This window comes from Pristiophorus japonicus, chromosome 6 (assembly GCF_044704955.1).
Source record: "Pristiophorus japonicus isolate sPriJap1 chromosome 6, sPriJap1.hap1, whole genome shotgun sequence".
NCBI lineage: Eukaryota > Metazoa > Chordata > Chondrichthyes > Pristiophoridae > Pristiophorus > Pristiophorus japonicus.
This window is the reverse complement of record NC_091982.1, coordinates 117226420-117243461: the sequence shown is the minus strand read 5'-3', so window position 1 is coordinate 117243461 and position 17042 is coordinate 117226420. Positions and strand designations below refer to the sequence as shown.

At 45.8% G+C, this 17042-nt stretch overlaps 1 protein-coding gene across 1 annotated transcript in view; it reads right to left on the bottom strand.

Moving 5' to 3' along the window:
* The window catches only part of LOC139265765 (interferon-inducible GTPase 5-like), a 42477-nt gene that overhangs the window by 6667 nt on the left and 18768 nt on the right, over nucleotides 1-17042 (bottom strand). Inside the window, exon 2 of the mRNA XM_070883137.1 lies at nucleotides 3354-3513. Coding sequence (XP_070739238.1) covers nucleotides 3354-3373 — 20 coding nt within the window. The 5' untranslated portion in view covers nucleotides 3374-3513. The remainder of the gene's footprint in view (nucleotides 1-3353; nucleotides 3514-17042) is intronic.

Sequence of the window (17042 nt, the reverse complement as noted above, 5' to 3'; positions counted from 1 at the left end):
CTTGAATGAATTTTTTGAGGAGTTGAACAGGAGGGTCGATGAGGGTAGTGTGTATGATATAGTGTATATGGATTTTAGCAAAGCTTTTGATAAGTCCCACATAGTAGATTGCTCACGAAAGTAAAAGCCCATGGGATCCTGGGCAAAGTTGGATCGAAAATTGGCTCAGAGGCAGGAAGCAAAGGGTAATGGTTGATGGGTGTTTTTGTGAATGGAAGGCTGTATTCAGTGGGGTTCCATAGGGTTCAGTGTTGGGTCCATTGCATTTTGTGGTACATATCAATGACTTGGACTTGAAGTTTGCAGATAACACTAAAATAGGCTGTGTGGTTGATAATGAAGAAGAAAGCTGCGGACTGCAGGAAGATATCAATGTACTGGTCAGGTGGGCAGAACAATGACAAATGGAATTCAATCCGGATAAGAGTGAGTTAATGCTCTTGGGGAGGTCTAACAGGGAAGGGCATACACATAAAATGGTACGACACTGTGAAATGTAGAGCAATAAAGGGACCTTGGAGTGCAGGTCCACAGATCCCTGAATGTAGCAGGCCAGGTAGATAAGGTGATTAAGAAGGCATATGGAATACTTGCCTTTATTAGCTGAGGCATGGAGTACAACAACAAGGAGGTTATGCTTGAACTGTATAAAACACTGGTTAGGCCGCAGCTGGAGTACTGTGTGCAGTTCTGGTCACTACATTATAGGAAAGATGTGATTGCACTGGAAAGGGTGCAGAGGAGATTTACAAGAATTTTGCCTGGAATGGAGAATTTTGGCTATGAGGAAAGATTTGAGAGGCTGGGTCTGTTTTTTTTGGAACAGAGGAGACCTGATTGAGGTGTATAAAGTTATGAGGGGCCTGGATAGAGTGGCTAGGAAGGACCTGTTTCACTTGGCAGAGGGGTCAACAACCAGGGGGCATAGATTTAAAGTAACTGGGAGGAGGGTTAATTCCCCAGAGGGTGGTGGGGATCTGGAACTCACTGCCTGAAAGGGTGATAGAGGCAGAAAGCCTCACGACATTTAAAAAATACTTGTGTACTTAAAGTGCCAGAACCTACAGGGCTACGGACCAAGAGCTGGAAAGTGGGATTAGGCTGGATAGCTCTTGGTCGGCCAGCGCAGACAAGATGGGCTGAAATGGCCTCCTTCCGTGCAGTAAAGTGTATAATTCTATGTTTCTATGATCAGTAGAAAAGCAGTGGCTAGCATTTAAAGAAATATTTCATAATTCTCAACAAAAATTAATTCTATTGAGAAACAAAAACTCCACAGGAAAAGTGATCCATCCGTGGCCAGCTAAAGAAGTTAAGGTAGCATTAGATTGAAATAAGAAGCTTATAATGCAGCGAAGAATAGTAGTAAGCCTGAGAGAGAGAGTTTCAGAAACCAGCAAAGGATGATCAAAAGCATTTTTAAAAAGGGAAAAAATTGACTGAGAGAAAACTAGCAAGAAATATAAAAACAGATTGTGAGAGCTTCTACAAGTATGTAAAAAGGAATAGAGTAGCAAAAGTAAACATTGGACCCTTAAAGATTGAGGCAGGAGAAATTAATATGGGGAATAAGGAAATGGCAGAAACATTAAACAAATATTTTGTATCTGTCTTCACAGTTGAAGATTCAAAAAGCATACCTAAAATGGTGGGGAACCAAGGGTCTAATGAAAGTGAGGAACTTAATCTAATTAATATAATAGAGAAAAAGTACTAGAGAAACTAATGGGACTAAAAGCTGACAAATCCCCTGGACCTGACGGCCTCGATCCTAGGGTTCTAAAAGAGGTGGCTGCAGAGATGGTGGATGCATTTGTTTTGATCTTTCAAAATTCCCTAGATTCTTGAACGGTCCCAGTGGATTTGAAGATAGCAAATGTAACACCGCTATTCAAGAAAGTAGTGAGAGAGAAAAGAGGGAACTACAGGCCAGTTAGCTTGACATTAGTCTTCGGGAAAATGCTGGAATCCATTGTTAAGGAAGTGGCATTGAGGCACTTAGAAAATCATAACATATTTAGGCAGTGTTAATAAAGTTTTATGAAAAGGAAATTGTGTTTGAAAAATTTATAAGAGTTTTTGAGGATGTAACTAGCAGGGAACCAGTGGATGTAGTATATTTGGATTTCCAAAAGCCATTTGATAAGTTTGCCACATAAAAGATTGCAATTGATCATGGGATTAGAGGTAATGTATTAGCTTGGATAGAGGATTGGTTAACGGACAGAAAACAGTGAGTCGGGATAAATGTTTATTTTCAGGTTGGCAGCCTGTAACTAGTGGGGTGCTGCAAGGATCAGTGCTAGGGCCTCAGCTATTTACAATCTACATTAATGACCTAGATGAAAGGACCATGTGTAATGGATCCAAGTTTGCTGATGATACAAAGCTAGGTGGGACATTAAGCTGTGAGGAGAACGCAAAGTGTCTGCAAAGGGACATAGCTAGATCAAGTGAGTGGGCAGTAAATGTGGTAGGTGGAGTATAATGTAGGGAAATGTGAGGTTATTCACTTTGGTATGAAGAATGGAAAAACATAATATTTTTTAAATGGTGAGAAACTTTAAATGTTCGTGTTCAGAGAGATTTGGGTGTCCTTGTGCTAGCATATAGGTTCAGCAAACAATAAGGAAGGCAAATGACATGTTCTTTTTTGCAAGGGCTTTGGAGTATAAGAGTAAGGAAGTCACGCTACAATTGTACAGGGCCTTGGTGAGATCACACCTGGAGTACTGTGCAGAAATTTACTCTCCTCATCTGAGGAACGATATACTTGCCATAGAGGCAGTGCAACCAAGGTTCACTAGTTTGATTCCTGGGATGAGAGTGCTGTTTTATAACGAGAGATCGTGTAGAATGGGCCTATAATCTCTGGAGTTTAGAAGAATGAGAGGTAATCACATTGAAACATAAAAGATTCTGAAGGGGAGTGACAGGATAGATGCTGAGAGGTTGTTTCCCCTGGCTGGAATGTCTAGAACTAGGGGGCTCAGTATCAGGATAAGGGGTAGGCCATTTAAGACAGAGATGAGGAGGAATTTCCTCACTCAGAGGGTTGTAAATCTTTGGAATTCTCTGTCCCAGAGGGCTGTGGATGCTGAGTCTCTGAATATATTCAAGGCTGAAATAGATAAGATTTTCGGAGTGATGGGGAATCAAGGGATATGGAGATTAGGCGAGAAAGTGGAGTTGTAGTCAATGATCAGCCATGATCTTATTGAATGGCGAAGCAGGCTCAAGAGGCCATATGGCCTACTCCTGCTCCTATTTCTTATCTTCTTATAATGCGATGACAGATTGTGGTGTAACAGAATTAACTGATGAGACACAATATGAGGAGTTTCCTGACCAACCTGGAACGGGCTCCTCCCATCCTACTTCTCCGTCTCTCGCTGCTTGCTCCGTGTGACTGCCCAGCGATTCCAGAGCTCCCTCAGAAAGGGTGAGAGGTCGGAGGCTTGTGGCTCCTCCCCCGATGTCACTTTTCTGTCTCTGGTTGTATGCGGTTTTCTCCTTTAAGAGGAAAGTAGAGAGTGTGAGTAGCGGCAACACTTTATTTACCATCAGATACATTACAAGACTGGTGAGAGTATTCATCCTCAATCAGGGTGAGAACAGGTACAAGAAACTAGAAAATAAATGAAGGACCTTTTTCACATCTTCACTGAGTCAGACTGTGAGGGAAGGAATGGGATGCACAGCATCCCGTGTTCCCTCCTCAATATCTCAGGGCAGTAGCACCTGGTGTGGACACAGAGACACAGGGGGGACAAGGTGAGAGGAAATGGAAAACATGGTGTTGTGGAGAACTCTTCCTTTCTCCCGAGCGGACCCACTGAAATAGAGGATCGACGCCCGATTGGTGACAGACTCCAAAGATAGGTTCGAAACGATCTTTATTCAAGCATATGCAGGGGAAGAACCCTTCTCAATCACTCCCGAGAGAGACTTCTCTGATTCTCAAATCAACATTTATATATAGTATTATTTTGCAATCTTACAATATTTCATATGCAGCTACCAGGCATCCTATCTATGTTTCCAGACTGTCCTTGGAGATTTTATTAGTAGGTGCTGTCAACTCCTTTTGAGTTCTGCCCTTTGTTCCCTTATCAGTCAAAACTATCCTTTTCCCATGAGCTCAGCTGCTGCCACAATAATGTTATTAGTTTTAACTCTTACAATCCCCCCTTATGGCCCTTGGCTATACACAAGCAGGCCATATCTTTGAGATTTGTTAAAGAACACACTCCGGTTTTCCTTGAGCAGTGGCCATCTAGTCTGGAATACGATTGTGTGTCTCTCTAAACCTCAAACAGTGCGCTGCTGTGCCCCGAGGTTGACCTAGCCTTAATTGACTTTACCAGTAGTTGGGCCTTCCGTTTTCTTGCTGCAGCACATTGCAAACACAGCAAATATAGCACAATCAATAATTGAATCATGATAAGTACATGGGATATTATCCTTATCCAAGGATGGATTTGAACGTTCAATCCCCAGTTCCATAGGTTATCCTGCCATGTGGTGACCTTAATGTCCTCAATTTCCCTCCGGAAGTCCTGATTGTTCTGCCTGAGAGTGTAGTAGACTCTCTGACTCTTGGCAACTGTTTCTCGCAGTTTGACGAGGTGTTCTGGTAACAGGGGCACCTCATATCTAAACATGTTCACGTATTTGGCGAGCTCCTCCTTTATGTCACCTGACATCTGTATCGATGTTGATTCTCGTCGATGTATGTCTACCAATTCTTCCTTTCCGATTCTCACGGGTCCTTCCGGATCAAAGCAGAATGTAGCAGTGGGGATCTGGCATTCCTGTTGATTGTACTTTAAAGATTTCTGATTAGTCGTTACACAGTATTCTCCGTTGCTTACATACGCCACGTGGGTCTTTCCTCATTGTGCACCCACGGTTTCCATGGTGCAATTTACCTGCGTACTAGTAATATTAAAGCCGCAAGCCGCCTCAGGATCATAACTAATTTTGGGAGGGCATACCGTGGTGCCTTGATGAGTAACAAATCCTTCCAATTTTGTTCCCATCAAACTGTCTCTGTAAGTTACAGCATATGGTAGCATCTCGTGATACGCTATATACACACTTTCTCTAATAATCCGTATGTTTTGTACTTCATACACTTCTTTTGGGTTATCTCCTTCCATAATTACTGGAATGACCAGGACCAATCCTACTAGCCCCGCTTTATCATTATTACATCCACTTGTGTGGGAAATACGCGTTTCATCCCCTGAGTTGGCACTCTTGTATTTCCTTCGAGTGCATGGTCAAATTGATCACTTGGTCATTGCTGACCCATTGGGGAACCTCCCCTCTGTGGATCTGTGCCAAATTTTCCCTTGTCTGTTCTACTACCCAGGTCCCGAATATACTACAGGCATCATTCTTAGCTGCTTGGTCAGAAGGCTACATGCTCTTCCTTGATTAGCTTATTAATGGTCCGTGCATGGGCCTCGAGGACTGTTGCTATGTCCTGTAATCTAATTGTCAGCACTTGGTCCTCTGTTAACTGTGAACCTTGATTCTGATTTTGTTCATGCAAAATTCTCTTAATACGAGAATCTCATACTTTATTATCCAAAGTTGCCAAATCAATGGTGTTAGCCACCGAGGTTTCGGTGTTAAAGACCGTAGCTGCATTATTTACCAGGCCTTGTTTATGTAGTCTATGAGAACGGGTCCTAATTGGCCCCCCGTTGGCATAATTACTTCGTCTGAGGATTTGTTGCACCAATCTTCGGTACAACTGTTGCATTCTTTTAGAACACCATTCAGGGAGTTCCAGATTAGTCAATTTAACACAATAGATACCAACTCATGGTGTACATTATCATATAATATCTCTTCACATTTTACTAACACTAATCCAATTTGTGCCCAAGTGTGTGTTCCGGCCACTGAACCCGCCTATCGGGCACTGACGGTGTATCTAGTTCAGCTGCCTGTGACGTGGTTGTTGAGATGCGGTGGTAGGCTCGTCCCTTGTTACCACCGTATGCCTGGTGGTTGCGGGCACTGTTCCTGCTTTATGCACAGGACAATTCCCTCTTTCCCTTATTGTATGCATCCTTGTGACGTTCTTAACAGTGTCATTCTGGCTATTTTAAACTTGGTCGTTGTCTTAGTCGGGGGATCTGCATTGTCTGGGCAATCAGATGTTTCTCGCTTTGGCGTTCCTGGGTCACACTCTCCCTGGCTTGTTCCTTGCTGTGTTTGGTATCATATGCCATTATGACTGGAATAGATGTCCCTGAGAATGTACACTTTTCATTTTCTTACTATCTCTCCACCATTCTATCCCAACACGTCTATGGGCTAGAACCCCTCCACCTTTGTGGTTATCGCCCAAAAATGGGAATTATTTCTGGCATGGGCAGTAAAAAAGGTTTTTCAAATCGCTGGCTTCGCGCCCATTCCTAAAACACCTAGTTTATATTGTTGAAAATGAGCATTACCGCGAGCGATGTCAGATGGGCGGTAGCGTTAAATTTTTCTGACCTTCTGGCCATCCTTAGCAATGGCATGGCAACACTCGATTCCCACAATTCTGGAGGTCAAGGTTCAACATGACATGCGCAGAAGAGGAGACAGAGGAAGCTCAGAGGGACTGAAGGCGTGTCTGGGTATGGTGTGGCTGCTTTGAGAGGAAGGAAGGAAACTTTAGAGCTTCACAGCAAGTAGGCAAACAAAAATTAGCTGTTACCAGCCACATATTTGACTGAATTTGTCCTATAATGGAGAGAGAGGAGGAGGCATCATAGCATGCCGTGGAGACTGACGCTGGAGAGAGCAGTGAGGTGGGAAAGGAGCACATTGGAGGCTGCAAAAGAGCCAGGAGGTTCTCAGACGAGGCAAATGCCTCCCTCCTGCAAGAGGTCGAGTTATGCTGGGGTGATTTGACACAGGGAGGGCGTGGGAAGCCCAAACCAAAGGCCTACCAGAGGATATGGACCGAGATAGCAGCGGTGGTCTCGTCGACCAACGAGATGCATGAGGGCAACCAATGCCGCAAATGATGGAACGACCTTGTGGGATCCGCAAAAGTATTACATTGATTTCCATGTACTTGTGTATTTATGTAATTTGATTTGTAACAGTCATGAGTAACCATCAGCAGATGTGACGTCTTGCACTTTTACCGGGAATGTTTTACTCAAAGCCTGCAGTCACGGTGTTCGTCTTTAGCTAAAGAATGATAATAATCATAATAATCATGATTACATCTGTCGGTTATGTGTTGTATCGGTCTCTGTGACAGTACCTAGCAACGATATCACGCAATGATCTCATGCCATGTCGTCCTGGTACCTTTTACAGAAGAAGCTATCGACGATGAGGTCCGAGCAGAGGTGAACGGGCGGGGGGCCACCAGTCCCCAGCGATATCACTGAGATGGAGGAGCGAGTGCTCGCACTCGTGGGGAAGCACCCCCACACAGCTACGGACACATCTGCAGACCCTGAAGTGATGCCACGTGAGTAAAGCTTACACCATTGCTTGATCTAAAGTCAATAGATGCCACACCAACTCATATCCGTACAATCATATATGATAGATGATTTCTAAAAGTGTCATATAAATAGTGCTGGCCTCATGCAAATCATTGGAATGCAAATGTGTTGATGGTCATGAAATGTGATGTCTGCAATGATTTTGAGAGTGGTAGTGCTGTTGTCGTGCATATGCTTTGTGTAGCGCTGGACTCACCTTGTCACCCTAGCACCCCCTTCTCCTCTAATAACCTCATTTGTGTCTTGCAGCTCAGTCAGCAGCATGGCCCCAGGCACAGAGGCCAGAAGGTGGGGGCGTGGGGCAGGAGTCGGCGGACGATCCTACTACATCTGGTGCTGAGGAGCTCCGATTGTCGCCCGTCAATCCGCTGGGTCTTTTCTCGATGGATGAGAGTGCGGACTTCGAAGAACCTGCATTGCCACTCTCCAGAAGCCATTCCACCCCAAGGCCATCTAGTGATCCTCCGGTCATTCCCGCCTCCACTCTGGAGGTGCCGGCCCCAAGCATCTCTCCACAGGGCACACCATTTGTCCCCAGGACGGCGCCGACCCCAAGGAGGCCTCGTGGACATGGCAGGTCAGTTCCATGAGCGTGACGTGACAGTGGAGAGATGGTACAGTTGTCTAGGACTGTAGACATTGGTGACCAGTTCATCGAGGCATTGGGAGGCATATCCCGACACCTGACCAACATGACCGAGTACATTCCGCACATGATGGAGTAACTGGATGCGATAGCCAGGAACATTGCTGCCACAGGCCGCCCAGTGGTCCCCGAGCACGGCACACCACCCCTAGGTTCCGTCCCACCACTGCAAACGACAGATGAGAGCAAGGACCAAGATTGTGCTTCTGCTTCAGAGAATGTTGCCCCCTCGGCACCCCCCGCTCCTGTACCCGTGCAACCAACGCATCTGCCTTCATCCCCCCCCAATGAGGCATCGCCTGAGGAGCTCCTCGGCTAGGCACCGTGGAGTGAGCAGGGGAAGGGGTAGAGAGGTGGGGAGAAGGAGAGGGGGAAGGAAAGTGAGGTGCATGTGCGCAGGTGATAGCTGTGTTGTATCTCCATCTGGGTGTATGCAATTTGTTATTGTATGGGAGCTGGGGACCATGCTCCTGCCTTGCCTTTCTATTCTGTGTTGGTGGACATGTTGAACATGTGATCGATGTCAATGGTGGAAAAAGTGGGGTGTGGGCTGGGGTTGGGTGTTATTGGCTGTAACATTTATGATTTCAGACCAATGTTGGTATTAAACTTTTGTTATTGAACATAATCTTGTTGTGCATTGTCTCAGATAGCTGGACCGTTACACACTGGTGATTTGTTACCATGAAAGGGTTAAATACAACTTAACATCAATCAATGTAAACTTTAACTGGCACCAAGCTGATGGGCACCATTGATGTCTGAGCTGCACACACACAGCAATGTGTCAGCGTTGCCACTAACATCAACGCTCTTTCAGGCAAATCTTTCCGATATCAGCTCCTCACATAAGAGTGGAACTTAACAAATGCCGGCCACACCACTGGCGTCCGCCACGGTTAGTTTCACTTTTTGTGGATGATATGTGTGCGAGGTGGTGAAATTGACAGGGGGTGATCTCCATGGCCGCTAGTTTGGGTAAATATGCTCTTTATGCCAAAAAACAATCGCCGGGTGTTAATATTGAATCTTAGCGTTAATCCCATTGGGAAAATAACGCTCCGCGATAAGTTTCCAAAAAAAGCCCGTCACTTTCCATTTTGTGCCAAAATGGGCGATGTATGGGTGTTGTACATCATTTCAGTGGTAAAATGGGCGATAAGTGGGCGTTAAGCGTGCAAAAAAAGGAGGTTCTAGCCCTATGTCTCTTGCTACAGTTTCTTACGGTCATCTCTTGCCATTTAGTTTGGCTATATGTATTAACGGGTGTATTATCGTAATATATAGTTTCCCATGGCTCATTCGCCCCTGGGGCAAGCATCAATGTGTACTTCTCTTGTGGGTTAACACAGGACGAGGAGCCCGAAGCTGAATTCCTTTTACGCCATTCCATTGTGGTCTTAGGTTCGCTTAGGTCTGTGCTGTCTGCGGGTGACTACTACCCATCGTGCTGTAGGTCACTTGGCTGCCATCCTTGTTCCATCTCACCACAATGGATTCCCCATTGGTGTGGGGAAAGAGGCCGTGGGACTGATCTTTCCTTGAATATCGGGTTATTGGGCCTTCATCATCATCATCATAGGCAGTCCCTCGGAATCGAGGAAGACTTGCTTCCACTCTTAAAATGAGTTCTTATGTGACTGCACAGTCCAATACGAGAACCACAGTCTCTGTCACAGATGGGACAGATAGTCGTTGAGGGAAGGGGTGGGTGGGACTGGTTTGTCGCACGCTCTTTCCGCTGCCTGCGCTTGATTTCTGCATGCTCTCGGTGATGAGACTCGAGGTGCTCAGCGCCCTCCCGGATGCACTTCCTCCACTTAGGGCGGTCTTTGGCCAGGGACTCCCAGGTGTCAGTGAGTATGTTGCACTTTATCAGAGAGGCTTTGAGGGTGCCCTTGTAACGTTTCCACTGCCCTCCTTTGGCTCGGTTGCCATGAAGGAGTTCTGAGTAGAGCGCTTGCTTTGGGAGTCTCGTGTCTGGCATGCGAACAATGTGGTCTGCCCAGCGGAGCTGATCAAGTGTGGTCACTGCTTCAATGCTGGAGATGTTAGCCTGGTCGAGGACGCTAATGTTGGTGCATCTGTCCACCCAGGGAATTCGTAGGATCTTGCGGAGACATCGTTGGTGGCATTTCTCTAGCGACTTGTGTACATAGTCCATATCTCTGAGCCATACAGGAGAATGCGTATTACTACAGCCCTGTAGACCATGAGCTTGGTGGCAGATTTGAGGGCCTGGTCTTCAAACACTCTTTTCCTCAGGTGGCCGAAGGCTGCACTGGAGGCGGTGTTGAATCTCGTCGTCAATGCCTTCACATGTCAGCTGAAGTCCAGTACCAGCTGGCAAGGAGATGGTAGTATCATTGATACAGCTCCAAACATCAGGGGCATAGTATACCTCCAAAGTGGTACCTATGCTCCCCTGGAGGATCCTGATCACTAATGTTATCATTAACTGCACCGGCTCTAACTCCTGCTGGTGGTTGATGCCTCTCCACTGTTGTCTCTCTATCCACACTTTCCAAAACAGCACAATTGTTACAGTATCGTTATGGTCCCCACTCTTGACCATATAGTTCCGACAATGAGTTTATTTTCCCAGTCCCGGTATCTTATATAGTACTCCTCAGTTTCGTGATATGGAATGATAGCAGGATCGCCGGTCATCTGTAAGAAAAGATAACCCGGTCGTCACCGGTTAACTATTGGTATAATTTTAGCTGTGTCCAATGCTTCCATCTTCCCTTTCTCTCATGTCTACGCATGCACAGGTGTCACTAGTCATAAGCACCTCATATGGGCCCTGCCACTCGGTGCAAATCCTGGTTTGTCAGGGGTTATCTTAACCATCATCTTCTCACCTACTCCCGGGCTGTTTCCCTGTTGCTTATCTGCATCCCGTGTAATATCCTTAATTATTTGTTGATCCCGCGCTTCTTGTTTAAAGGTATGCAATTGCTCGCACAATTGTTTAATAAACCTCCTAACTCTATCCCTTGCTGGTCCTACATCCTCCCCTCCTGTCATTATTCCCTCCGATAGTCTCATAGCTCTACCCATCATCAATTTGAAGGGAATCAGTCCTGTCGTTCTATTCGGGGTGGACCTAGGTCTCATTAGAATACCGAGGAGCAAATCTGCCCATCCCTTCCTGATCTCCTCTGTAGCTTTAGCTAAGGATAATTTAAGAGTTTGGTTCATTCTTTCCACTATCCCTGAGCTTTGCGGGTGATATGGGATGTGGAATTGTTGCTTAATCCCTAGCAAGGCGCATGTATGTTGGATCACCTTCCTGGTGAAGTTGTCCCCTGATCTGAGTCTAACTGGAGGGGAACACCTCAACGAGGGATTATTTCTTCTGCAAATATTCTTGCTACGGTGGTGGCAGTGCAATCCCTTGTGGTAAAGGCTTTCACCCATTGTGTAAATTGATCAATTACCACGAGACAATATGTTTTTCCCCTAGAATTCGGGAGGGGTCCAGTAAAATCTATCTGTAGGTTTTCCCACGGTCCTGTGGGCCTTAACTGGTGTCCCATTCATACCTTTAAAAGCTTCCCAGCATTATACTGTACACATGTAATACATAATTGACAGTATTTGGCCACCTGGCATCCCAGTGCTGGCCACCACCATTCTTTCTGTAAGCTCGTGATCATGGCATTGTGCCCCTGGTAGTCTATGCCATGGTGTAGTTCCATCAGCATTCTCCTAATACACTCAGGAGCTATGACTCGATCGTCATGCCTCCATACATCATCTGCTCCCAGGATTCCTCCCAGGCGCTCTCATTCTGCTTTTTCCTTTTCATCTGTATCTGCGTGTAACTGTTTAATGTCCACATCCTTCTCCCAAGTGTTAGCGCACAAACGGATTCTGGGTCTGGGTCCAGGGACTCAGCTGTTTCGCAAGCAGCTATGTCCGAGGCCTCATTCCCTTTCTGTATTTCGCTAACCACTTTCTGTTGAGCTTTCACCGTCACCACCGCCGCTTGGGCGGGTTTTGTAGAGGCGTTTAGCAGTAGTTTAATTCTTCCTTTATGTTTAGTTGCATGGGGAGTCCTCCCATTCCAGTAAGCTACAATTGTAGGGTTCCCCTTGCTCCAGAAGTCCTTCTGCAGGGTTTTCCCCAGTGTCTCGCACTATTTTGAGGAACTCGTCTTTTATTATTTTCTTTTCAATTTGGTGAAAGTCTCATATCCAGAGCTAGGGACACTCATACTTTGAAATAACCAGAATTTCATCGTGGCCACAATGTAAGTCTGGTTTTCATTGGTTAATTAACCTGAATAATTCCAATTAAATTCAGACCAATATGTTTTTTTTCATAGCTAATATGTTATTAGCTAAACACAATGCAGAGCAGATAAAATTTGACGTCAGTTTCCGTATTTTCCTTTCTTCGGATGCCTTTCCAATGAACTGTAAAAATACTGAATTAGTTTTTGTAGTTAACAAATTTCACACATTTTACACAAAAGGGAAGAGGGCGGAGCTTCCCTTAGCTTGTAGCTCCCAGAAATTTATGCAGGCTTTTTTTTTTAAAAAGGAACACTAGAGAAGACAGTGCTTTTTAAACATTGAAATTGATTTGCTTACAATAAAGACAGTGCTTTGTTACGATTCAAATTGATTTAAAACAAGACCACACAATTTTTTTTGGTAATCCAATTAAAACGTTCAATTTGTTTTTCTTTTCGCAACTGTAACTTCAAGGCTGAAGTTTTATCTTTTGTTAAACAAACCGTCTTTGTGCGTCATGGCTCCGTAAATCATAATCAAAATAAATCCGCACCTGCATTTCTAACTTAAAATCTAGCTCACTTCTAGGTACACAATGAACATTTATTCATACTTTCCCAGATCCAGTACAACATTACAAAGGGTTAAAAAAGCTTTCAGCTCCATATCCAAAAAATGGGGTAGCTGAAACAAACATGCAGATTATTCTTTCTTTTTAAAAGACAGGCTATCAGACAAATGAAAAATTGATTAACTCCTACCCCAAACATTCCACAGTCAGGAAAACATCCACACAAACACACACTTTCATACAAACTGAAAACTTCTAAACAACATTCTTTCACTCAATAAAGCTTATCTTTCTCTTTTTTTTCTTATCTCTCTCGGCTAAGAACTTAGTAATCGATCCCGCGGGTACCCAATGGTTGTTTCGGCCATTGGCTAAGAACTTAGTAATCGAATTCTCAGGTCTCCATTCGATGGTTATTTCGGCCATCCCTTTAAAATTGTAAGCCTAGCAGATTTTTCCTTTTGACTGCTTTCAGGTGTTTCTTGCGCGGCTTGTTTGCCTGCTCTTTTATAGATCTGACTCTGTGGTTCGCTCTATAGTTACACAGCTTTACAAGTATGTTCCAACCCGATCACACCATCTCCAGGGTCTGTCTCAAATTTGTTCGGATACGTCGGTCTTTCCGGGCGACCAGCATTGGGCTGTACCCTGACTATTGGGTGGGAACTTAAAAATATTCACCCTTTTTGGTTCGCCGCTGCTGGCCACACTCGGGTGTTGCAGGATGATGCCACGACTATGCCAATTGTTGTGGAGAAATTTTCCTTTCTCCCGAGCGGACCCACTGAGAGGATCGGCACCCAATCGATGTCAGACTCCGGAAATAGGTTCAAAATTATCTTTATTCAAGCATATGCAGGGGAAGAACCCTTCTAGATCACTCCCGGGAGGGACTTCTCCGATTCACAAATCAACAACGGTTATATATAGTATTATTTGGCAATCTTACAATATTTCATATGCAGCTGCCAGGCATCTTATCTATGTTTCCAGACAGCTTACTCCCTACTGTCCTTGGAGATTTTATTGGTAGGTGTTGTCAACCCCCTTGAGTTGTGCCCTTTGTTCCCTTATCAGCCAAAACTATCCCTTTCGCATGAGCTCAGCTGCTGCTACAATAGTATTATTATTTTTAACCCTTACACATGGGGCCAGATTTTGCTGAAACAATAACAGTGTGTGAATGACGCTTGCCGTTATTAATGAGCAAATCAGCCAGCAACTTGTGGTGAGGAAGAGAGATCCTGTGTATCGCAACAAGTTGCTGGCCGATTTGCCCCGCTCGGCATTAGCTTCCCAAAAATGGCATCTCGTGCTTAACCTCCCTGTGATTTCATGTAGTTGCTGCATTTGTACATTAATTGCCCATTAATGACATTGTCATTGAAAATCAGCAAATGGCTGACTTGCTAAATACTTACTTTGTCTTCACAATAGAGGAAAAAGTACCACAGACTCGTTGAAAAGTAAAAGTAAATCAAGGGGAGGAATTTACTCGGCTTAATATAAGTTAAAAAATGGCATTGTGGAAAATAATGAGAGGAAATGATTGGCTAACTGTCTAACATGTGTTGTGGGGAAGTTACGAGAATCAATTATTAGGGACAGAGTGACTGAGCACTTCGACAAACAGGAACTAATCAGAGAGAGCCAGCATAGATTTGTAAAGGGTAAGTTACGCCAACAAAATTAGTTGCATTTTTTGTGAAGGTAACTAACTTGGTAGATAAGGGATTCTTTATGGATATTACTTTTTATAAACTTCCAGAAGGCGTTCCACAAAGTTGCACGTAAGAGACTGCGAACAGAAATGAGAGCACATGGAACTGGAGGCAACCTATTGCCATGGATAGGGAATTGGGTAGGGGTTAGAAGACAAAGAGTGGGGATAATGGGGATGTACTCCAATTGGCAGGATGTGACAATGATGTCCCATCGGGATCTGTCCTGGGACTTCAAACTTGCACCATATTTATAAATGACTTAGATGAGGAATAGAGAGCCATATATCCAAGTTTGCAAACGACACTAAGTCAGGTGGTAGTAAACAGTGTAGATGGGAGCAGAAAGTTACAAAGGGACATCGATAGACGAGATGTGGGCAATATTGTGCAGCTGGCATTCAAAGTGGGGGCAAGTGACTTTGGACCAAAGGAAAATGGATCAGAATATTTTCTAAATGGTTAGAAGCTATGACCTGTATAGGAGCAGAGAGATTTATATAGTGTTACATTGTTATTATAGGGGTCATGTTTCAGCCTGAGTTGCTCCTATTTTTTTGGAGCAACTAGTTTAGAATGGAGTATCTTAGAAATTGCAATTCTCGGCTTTTAGTTTGCATCAGTTCTCGTGAGTTAGAACAATTTCACTTTAGAACAGTTTTTTTTTCCAAAAGGGGGCGTGTCCAGCCACTTACGCCTGTTTTGCAAGTTTAGGCAGCAAAAACTTACTCCAAACTATCTTAGAATGGAGTAAGTGTAGATTGTTGTACGCTCAGAAAAACCTTGCCGACACTTAGAAATCAGGCGTAGCGAACGAGAGATGGTAGGGGGGAGGGGGGTTTATAAACATTAAACACTTCACTTTCACAAATAAAGAGCCATCATCAATAATAAATGATAAATAAATCAATAAATAAACCAATAAATCAATCCAAATAAATTAAAAAATTAAAAATTAAAAATCACACAATAAATAAAAAAATATTTCTACTCACCAACTGCAGCACCAGGGGGGGAAGAGAAGTCGATTTTTTGGGGGGGAAGAGAGGAAGATGGGGGGGAAGAGAGGAAGATGGGGAGGAGGAGAGAGGAAGATGGGGAGAAGAGAGGAAGATGGGGGGGAAGAGAGGAAGATGGGGGGGAAGAGAGGAAGATGGGGGGGAGACAAGAGAGGAAGATGGGGGAGGGGGAGAAGAGAGGAAGATGGGGGAGGGGGAGAAGAGAGGAAGATGGGGGAGGGGGAGAAGAGAGGAAGATGAGGGAGGGGGAGAAGAGAGGAAGATGGGGGAGAGGGAGAAGAGAGGAAGATGGGGGAGGGGAGAAGAGGAAGATGGGGGAGGGGGAGAAGAGAGGAAGATGAGGGAGGGGGAGAAGAGAGGAAGATGGGGGAGAGGGAGAAGAGAGGAAGATGGGTGAGGGGGAGAAGAGAGGAAGATGGGGGAGGGGGAGAAGAGAGGAAGATGGGGGAGGGGGAGAAGAGAGGAAGATGGGGGAGGGGGAGAAGAGAGGAAGATGTGGGGGGGGAAGAAGAGAAGATGATGGGGAGGGGGGAGAAGAGAGGAAGATGGGGGAGGGGGAGAAGAGAGGAAGATGGGGGAGGGGGAGAAGAGAGGAAGATGGGGGAGGGGGAGAAGAGAGGAAGATGGGGGAGGGGGAGAAGAGAGGAAGATGGGGGAGGGGGAGAAGAGAGGAAGATGGGGGAGGGGGAGATGAGAGGAAGATGGGGGAGGGGGAGATGAGAGGAATATGTGGGGGGGGAAGAAGAGAAGATGATGGGGAGGGGGGAGAAGAGAGGAAGATGGGGGGGAAGAGAGAAGACGACGAATAAGAAGCCCCGCACACAGCCGATGCCAGGCTGCCGACACCGCCGACTCTTCGGGAGGGGCCCACCCCAGCGAGATGCAGGGCGGGCGGGCCCTGCCAACGTCAAGGAAGCCGGGCCCCGCTGAGGACTTTGGGCGGAGCCCGCATGCAGCCGATGCCGGGCTACCGACGTCTCTTCGGGCAGGGCCCGCCTCAGCGAGATGCGGGCGGGCAGGCCCCGGTGGCGACAACGACGACGCCGGCTGCCAGGAGTTCTTCGGGCGGGGCCCGCCCCCAGCGAGAGGCCAGGCGGGCAGGCCCCACTGCCGAGGTAAGATGCACAGGCCACTTGGCTGGGGATAGGGGCGCCGTCCCTTCGGCCTGGAATAGGGTCGTTGCCCCGGAAACAGCACGCCGGCAGCTACTGCGCACACGCGCAGCCTCCAGTGCGCACACGTGCAACTGCCGGCAATGCTTTCAGCGCTGGGCTGTAGCTCCGCCCCCAGCAGCTCCTGCTGTGCAGCGCTG